Here is an 8,508-nt window from a genome sequence, read left to right on the forward strand (position 1 = left end):
TTAGCCATAACCTTCTCTTGCTGAGCTGGCTTGCTTAGCTGTCAAGTTTGTTACAACAGAATTGCTGAGCTGTCCACAACTTGTATCAACACTGCTAGGAATCACTTCTGAATTTGTAACATGTGTGAGCTTGTTTCCTTCATCCCTTGATACTATAGAATTTTCCTGATCTTCATTCAATAGCCTTCTTCCCACGGAAGATGAATTGACAACGAAAAGGTCGGTTTGCTTCTTGTACCTGAAAGGGTGGCGGAAAGTGACTTTGGCAAGAGGAGCACCCCGACCAGGGTCGTGGATGACGTTGGTGACAACTCCTTTCAGGTAACCATTTCTCTCACCGAATTCGAGACTCCGGAACCTCGCCGGACCCTTGCGGTGGTGGGTGTGGGACTTGAAGACCGACCCCTCTCCCTTACGCTGTGCCCGGATAACCCTTCCCATGGCTCCTCATTCTCAATTTATTTATTATGTACTTTTGTTTATTGTATTTCTTAATTAAAGACGGTTTAAGATGTAGTTCATTTAATTTTTTTAAGCTATAACCATTTCAATGAAAATTGTCTTTTTTTTTTAAAAGCAAAAATTTGTATTAAAAGGGGTACAAGGGGTACGCCAACCCATAATGCAAGAAAAAATTCAAAAGTTACAAGTTCAGAACACATAAAAAACTAGAGAAATAAAAGCCACCAATTTAAGAACCAGTAATGGCAATATAATCACCACCCGTGTTCCACACCGCAGCCCACCACAATATATCAGTACGAGTAAATTGCAATCCACATAGTATACACATTGGCCAACAATATAAATTGAAGCATGACCAAATCTAGCTTCCAGCAACAATACGAGTTCCACCTTATTATACCAGAACCACATATATCCAAAACCAATTCCTACAAACCCTCCAAGCATAATAAAGGTTGTGAACTCAAACATTGAATAGCTAAAATCTTTCACCTTAGATTTAATCCATTGCCAAGAGCGTCATTTGATAAATTCCATGATTGAAGAAATATCCGGTTCATCAAAATTAAAAACTGCATAATTTCTGGCTAACCAGATGAATCAGATTGTAGCTATCCAGATATAAAAACCACCCTTTTTGCTGATTTTTTGTCCAGCGAATGAAAATTGTCTTATATTACAAGTGAACGTAAGATTATATTCGCGATTTGTATCCAAACATATTTTTGGTACTTGGATTAGATATCAAACATAACTAAATGTTACCTATAAGTGACTGGATTCAAAAGTAAAATAAAAAAAAACACATAAAACATGGTTCGTTAATTTTACTTTATTTTTTCCATTTAGATTATTTTTAGGTGGTAAGTAATTTGTTAATAATAGAGGAGAAGTTAATGCATCAATGGTATATTTTATGGGATGACACTACAATTTTTCCTCATATTAATTTAAATGATATTATATAATTTATAACCGAACTCTATAAGACATATTATTATCAAATTTTATACTATACAATATATAAAATAGCGTCAAATCTTGGAGATTTCAGACTAAAAGGAATAAGCATTTTTTTAATTTTTAAATAAATAATTTGATGATTTAAAAAAAATCCGTAAAATGAATAAATGATAGACATAAACACAATATACTAATAATTTTTTTATGATAAACATTAGAGTAAAATACACTCACCCCCTCAAGGTTTGTAAAAATGACACTCCACCCCATTCTTTTTTAAAATCTACCTATTTTTTATAAAGGCAAAATTTAGTGATGAAAACAAATTCGTCAATAATAAAAAATAATTACTAATTAGTTAAAATTTAAATAAATTTAATGCATATACACTATCATACATTAATTATGAAAATAATTTTACTGAATTAAATTTAAAAAAACCATCAACTCTGTCTGTTGAGTCCACGTCTCATCTATCTCCAAATCATATTTCTCACTACAAACGCTCACCACCAAGCCTTTGCTCCCTTTAACACGGTAAATTGCACTCTTTAGAAATGAATCTTTAGACCTCCCGAGTAATGATTTACACACACCTCACTTTCTCTTTCATATTATTTTCACACATTTATCTTTTTCTCTTTCTGCAATTCCTGTTACATCACATATCATATCACTCATTTTTTTAATTTTTCTTCTTAATCATGCAAGATGGAGGTGGAAATCATAGGTAAACAAAACATTATTCGTTTTGATTGATTGTGCCAAATGATGATGATGTGTCATATTAGGTTATGTCTGGATTGATGGAACATAATGGAGCGGAACGGAATGAAATATAATGGAACGGAATGGAGCGGAACGGAATGGAATAAAAATTTCATTCCATTGTTTGGATATTTTATGAAGGAGCGGAACAAAGTTACCACTCATTATTTAGATAATGAACGAAGCGGAATGAGTTATAATTTTTGTTATTTCTAAATTACCCTTACTTTAAAATAAAAGACAATCTGAAAAAGCAATTGAAAATTAAAAGAAAAAGCTATGCTAGGGAAGCTATGACTACAAAAGAGAATATCAATTGGGACGAGACCACCATCCTTGTTAAGAACTATACTCTTCCAGATGGAAGGGTCATTCAAGTAGGGACTGAAAGGTTTCAGGCTCCTGAGGCTCTTTTCACACCGGAACTTATAGATAGATGTTGAAGGTGATGGACCTCACTTATATTCACTGGCTCTTTTCACACCGGATCTATATTCATTGATTTTATGTGATGTGACCTCACTTATAATAGATCGTTTGGCCAAGCAAGAGTACATGAGAGGCTGAATGATGAATATTCAAAGCTATTAGAACTGCCACATTTTCCATTCATTGTTGTTGTTACGGGTTGGGAGAAAATAGAGCCACCATAGAAGTTATGTATGGAAGTTACCATGGGTAGAATAGTATTTTCATAATTTATTTAAGTTGTTAGTTTTTCTTTCCATTCCTTTCCATCCAATTTTGGGGGGAGCAAATTTGAAGGAAAGTAATGGAGCATGATGGATCTTGGACCACTACTTACCACTCCCTTCCATCATATTTTAAATAAAACAAACAATGGATCACTCCCTCCTTCCCCACCACTCCACTCCACTCCACTCCACTCCATCCCCCTCCCCAATCCAAACAAAGCCTTAGTGTTTATCTAATAATTGCTCCTTGAAGAATATATAGTATTTTAATTGCAGCATCCATCCATACAATACAAATCTCGTATGCGTATAGTATCGATGTGACAGATGAAAGTAACAGAAAGGCATCATTTCTTCTATCCATCATTGAGCAATTGCAGCAGCAGCGACCACCATCACACTCAAGAACCAAATGGGCCAAAACGAAGTCGCTGTTGAATCACCATTGCTAACCAGCAACAAAGATGATGATGATGATGATGATGATGAGAAGAATCTTCGTGGTGCAGCAGCATCGTTCACTGGCTCTGTCTTCAATCTATCAACCACCATCATCGGTGCTGGAATCATGGCCTTACCCGCAGCCATCAAAGTTCTCGGCGTCGCTGCGGGCATTGCTGCAATCATCTTCCTCGCTTTCCTCACTGAGACTTCTCTCGACATTCTCATGAGGTTTAGCAGAGTTGGCAATGCTAGGTCTTATGGCGATGTCATGGGTTACGCTTTTGGTTGGGTTGGAAGATTGGTTCTTCAGATTTCTGTTCTTATCAACAACTTGATTCTCGTTGTCTACGTGATCATAATTGGTACATGCTTTTTACTCTTCCAGGGAAATTGTTATTGATCAAGATTCAAGAATGAAGAATAATCTCAGTGTTATTTGTAACTGATCTCAATTTGGTTTTCATTTCGAGTAATTATGCGTCGAATCTTGATTAGGGATTTTTTCCTGTAATTTGTCAATTTTGTAGTGGATGATGAGTTTTTTTTTTTATCTTGCCTTTGTGATTGATTTTGCAGGTGATGTGCTGTCTGGAACATCTTCAACTGGAATTCATCATTTCGGTGTTTTGGAAGGATGGTTTGGTGAACATTGGTGGACTGGACGCGCTTTCGTTCTTCTTGTCGCGACCATTTTGGTATTTACTCCTTTGGGGTTTTTTAAGAGGATAGGTACTAACTTTGCCTGTGACTGTGAATTCAAGCATGTAAATGTAATCTAGGGTATTTGGTAAGTGGGTTATGATTGTGAATAATAATCTTTATTGTTTTGTGTCTGCAGATTCATTGAGATATACTTCTGCTTTAGCGGTGGCTCTGGCAGTTATGTTTCTTGTCATAATTGCAGGAATCACAATTGTGAAGTTGTTTAATGGCAGTATAGAGCGTCCCAGGTTACTTCCCAATATCACTGATGCTACATCTATATGGAATCTCTTTACTGCAGTTCCAGTTCTTGTGACAGCGTTTGTTTGTCATTACAATGGTAAGCTAGCTAACTCGATGTGTTACACAATTTGCTCTTGTTAAGAATTCCTTAATTTAAAATTCGATGACTGAAGTTAAGAAATGGAAGAAGGAAAATGAAACATTTGCATCTGATATAAGTCCAAGTAGAACGGGTTTCCTTCTCTAATCTTTTTCTAGGTAACTAGTGGTCCTTAGTGCTTTTGTATTTGGGAGACACTCCATTTCCTAGTAAGTGGAGTGGGGAGGGAAGAGCTCTCTCATATAGCTCAGGGTTTGTGGTGGGCTTACGGAAATGCATAATGATCTGAATGGTTGGTTATTGGAATGGAAAGCATCATGCATTTTTCTAGTGTTTCTTGCTTGGGAATATGCCCAAACCTGCACAATTCTTTTTCTAGTGTTTCAGATAGTTATTTATTTTCCATTTTTAAATCCTGATTATAGTAGTTCCCTCACTCCATAATGGTCTAAATATGAGCTAATTACTGAAATGTTGTGTTTCCTTAAATAGTTTGATAGTTTCATGACTACTCTCTGCCACGGTTTTCTCTGTCCTGCCTCTACTAAGATAAATCATTAAGTATGCATTCCTTATTCATATCAGTGTTGTTAACGGCGGATAGCGTCGCGTAGCGGCGAGCCCAAAATCCGCAATAGCGCTATAGCGTGTAGCGCTATGGCCGCTACGCTGAAGGAGGAGGAGGAAGAAGGAGGAGGAGGAGGAAGGAGGAAGAAGGCAGCAACAGATCTCTGTTTTCATCGTGAAAAACAGAGGGAGAATGCAGAAGCAAGGTTGAAGAAGAGTAAAACGCAGCGTTCCATTTAAAGAAACTGTGAAAGCCCCAGAATGCCCTTAAAAAGTTTAAAATTATGTTTAAATCTGAGGGCATTTTGGGGTTTTCCCCCTAAACAGTAGGTTTTTTATCCTCACTTGAAACACTGCGTTTCACTAAAGAAACGAAACCCCCAAATTGCCCTTAAAAAGTTTAACCTAATTTTTAAATATGGGGGCAACTTGGGGTTTTCGCCCTGAAGATTAGGGTTTTTCCTCCTTCTTTCTTCCTTGCGCCGCAATAGCGTCGCTCCAGACGCGATTTTTGCCGCGATTGCGGCCGCTACCGCCGCGACGCGATTTCCGCGCCGCAACGACCTCCAGCGTCGCGGTCAACCACCGCTCCGCCACGCAGCGCCGCTATTGCGCCGCGATCGCGCGCTATTGACAACACTGATTCATATAGAAGTTCATATTATATGTCAAGTTAATGTAGTAAAATCTTTTCATTAATCCATGATCTGTCTGAGCACAGCGAACGTATCGAAGACAGCATCTTCAGCTAGTTTTGACTTAGTATAATATATCTCTCTTTGCTTTGAAGGAACTTAGTCTTTGGACAGTTAAAAAAATCTAGCAACTAATCCTATATTTCCTTTATCAGGAAATCAAAGTTATAATGCACTAAAATAAGATACTGGCAATGTGTGTTCCGTTCACTCCTTACACTTTGTTTAGTTACAGACTTGCAACATAATAATAACGGCTTTTCCATTTATTATGTGGAAACCAGATGCAGATTGGAATATGATTTTCATCCTGTGACAAACCAATCTAAGCATTAAAAGTTGATGCTATGTTATTATTTGTCATTCAAATGTAAACTTGCTGTACTGTCACAATTCGTTAAGTATGATTTTCACTTTACTCTGATATTTGATAGCATAAAGAACAATACTGAGTAACTTTTGAGTACGCGAAGAATATTTTTCACCAAACTCTGTCTTTTGCAGTGCATACCATAGACAATGAGCTAGGAGAATCTTCCCCTATACAACCAGTTGTACGTGCATCACTGGTTCTGTGTTCTCTTATCTATATTCTCACAGCCTTATTTGGATTTCTCCTATTTGGTGAGTCTACCCTTGATGACGTGCTTGCCAACTTTGATACTGATCTGGGCATCCCTTATAGCAGTCTGCTCAATGACATTGTTCGTATCAGCTACGCCCTCCACCTCATGCTTGTTTTCCCAGTTATCTTCTTTTCGCTGCGCTTCAATTTGGATGATCTTATCTTTCCTTCAGCTAGGTCATTGGATTTAGATAGGTGTAGGTTTGTCTTCATCACCACTGGACTCATTGCTTTGCTCTATGTGGCTGCCAATTTTGTACCTAGCATCTGGACTGTTTTTCAATTCACTGGAGCAACTGCCACTGTTTGCCTTGGGTTTATTTTCCCTGGTGCAATTGCTCTAAGGTGCGTTTTCTTCATCTTAATGTTAGTAGTGATTATGTTTTAGTAAATTTTATCTTCATTTTTATTGAAGTGTTTATGGTGAATCTGTATGACTTATCCGTGGACTGTTCATCTATAAACTTTAAGGTCACAGCTTTTAGGATGATGCTAAATGGCATTCCATGAAGATAATTGGCCTATGATTTAGTCTCTTGCTTTCTACCAAAATAAACCTAATTCCTTAGTTTAGGCATTCCCCAAGATCTAGTTTAGCATTAAATCAAAATCCTACGACGGCTACAAGTAATGATTTTAGCCGGGTATATAGGATAACACTAAATTATAGAGATCGCCACGTAACCATGAGGTGTTGCTTGGTGGTTGCTTGCGTTGGCCCTTAGCCATGAGGTCCGGGGGGGAGGGGGAGGGGGAGGGGGAGGGGGTTCGATCATCACTCATGGGAATAGAGTACATTTTACGTTTCGTGTGAGCACCTGCGGCAAGGGGATTAGTCACTACTATTGGCGGTGGATACCCTAGGCTCACCCAAAAAATAGAGATGACCATGTTTTATAGAAAGGCTAAATGTTGGCATGCCAACTGAATTCTGCAAGTCTGAAATGCTACATGTTAAGTTTCTTTTTCCAGTACTTTTGTTTGATCCATGATGGATGTCTAAAACCTTGAAGTTACCCAAGTTGCTTCAAGAATGTAATTTTTCAGTGATAAGCAAAGTAATTAGTATTTAAATTGGATTGAATTGAATTTTGATGCTGGATCAACTACAAAGGCATTTTCCCTGGTGACCTTTATTTTTGCTCGCTGTCACAGGGACCCCCAAGGTGTTGCAACGAAGAAGGACAAAATTTTATCCATTGTCATGATTTTTCTGGCTGTCTTCTCAAACGTTGTGGCTATATACAGCAATGCCGATGCCTTGTTCAGAAAACATGTTGATCCTCACCATTCATTATCAGAAAAATTGTCTCTACTGATCTACTCTCAAGACATTTAATTAAAACAAACAATTTGCTGGCCACTGATCAAATTGAACAAGTGAATTGAACATGTTTTTGGAGATGGGTTAAAAAACACGTGGCATTTTTCCGGTCCTACTGCGAAGGTTTTGGAAGGGAAATTGCAGAGTACAAATTGAAGACTATTTGAAGTGTAGATGTTTATACTGTATCCTATATTGTATAGGTAATACTTGTATTTCTCAAAACACTTATCAAGTGATAGGGACATTCGCATTTAAACTAGATTGGTTTTGAAGAGAAAGTAATCCAATCTAATTTCATAATTTTTTTTTCTGTGCGTTGTACCATCTAAATTGGATTTTATCCTGAATTCAAGTCTGACCCCCCATAAAATCTAAGAGTTTAATTTCTATACACTGATTTACACCGTTAATCAATCAGATTTCAAGGACATGAGAAAATCGTTTTTTCTTTAATTTCATTAATTGACGTGATAAATCCTTACAATCTGATTGGTTGACGGTGTAAAAAATACTTTACACTATTAGTAAATCATCCGTTTCTCCAAATCTAAAGCAATTTGGATTATCTTAAAACCCCCGTTTGGGCTGAATTCTAATTTTAAGTTTTGATTTCTTTTAAAATAATTGGGCTTGTTTGGTTCCCTTTTAAGAATAATTTTCTGAAACAATTTCTAATTCTTTTTTTTTTTAAATTGTTTGAATTGAATGTTGAGGTTGAAAAAATGACTTAAAAACTATAAATAGAAGATGTTTCCCAACTTAGTTCTTTGACTCAATATGGATTAAATTAATACTTTGTTTGGATGTAGAAGTGAAATGAGAGGAATAAATATAAAAGGAGAGAACGTTAGGGTAAAATGAGGTGATTTTTAATTTGTTTTTATTGAGAAAAATGAGGGAGAATGAAAGGATAA

At 36.8% G+C, this 8,508-nt stretch overlaps 2 protein-coding genes across 2 annotated transcripts; one reads left to right on the forward strand and one right to left on the reverse strand.

Moving 5' to 3' along the window:
- On the reverse strand, positions 1-441 carry LOC130712629 (60S ribosomal protein L8-1-like). Its single transcript, XM_057562451.1, has one exon. The coding sequence runs from the start codon at positions 439-441 to the stop codon at positions 1-3; it is 441 nt and encodes a 146-aa protein (XP_057418434.1).
- A 2,725-nt stretch (positions 442-3,166) lies between these two features.
- Positions 3,167-7,894, forward strand: LOC130714130 (amino acid transporter AVT6A-like). The gene is made up of 5 exons (XM_057564024.1): positions 3,167-3,697; positions 3,912-4,064; positions 4,174-4,377; positions 6,147-6,612; positions 7,423-7,894. Exons 1-5 carry the CDS (start codon positions 3,304-3,306, stop codon positions 7,604-7,606), a joined length of 1,401 nt encoding a protein of 466 aa, XP_057420007.1. The 5' UTR covers positions 3,167-3,303; the 3' UTR covers positions 7,607-7,894.
- The last annotated feature ends 614 nt before the right edge of the window (positions 7,895-8,508 follow it).

Source organism: Lotus japonicus, chromosome 4, assembly GCF_012489685.1.
Source record: "Lotus japonicus ecotype B-129 chromosome 4, LjGifu_v1.2".
Lineage (NCBI taxonomy): Eukaryota > Viridiplantae > Streptophyta > Magnoliopsida > Fabales > Fabaceae > Lotus > Lotus japonicus.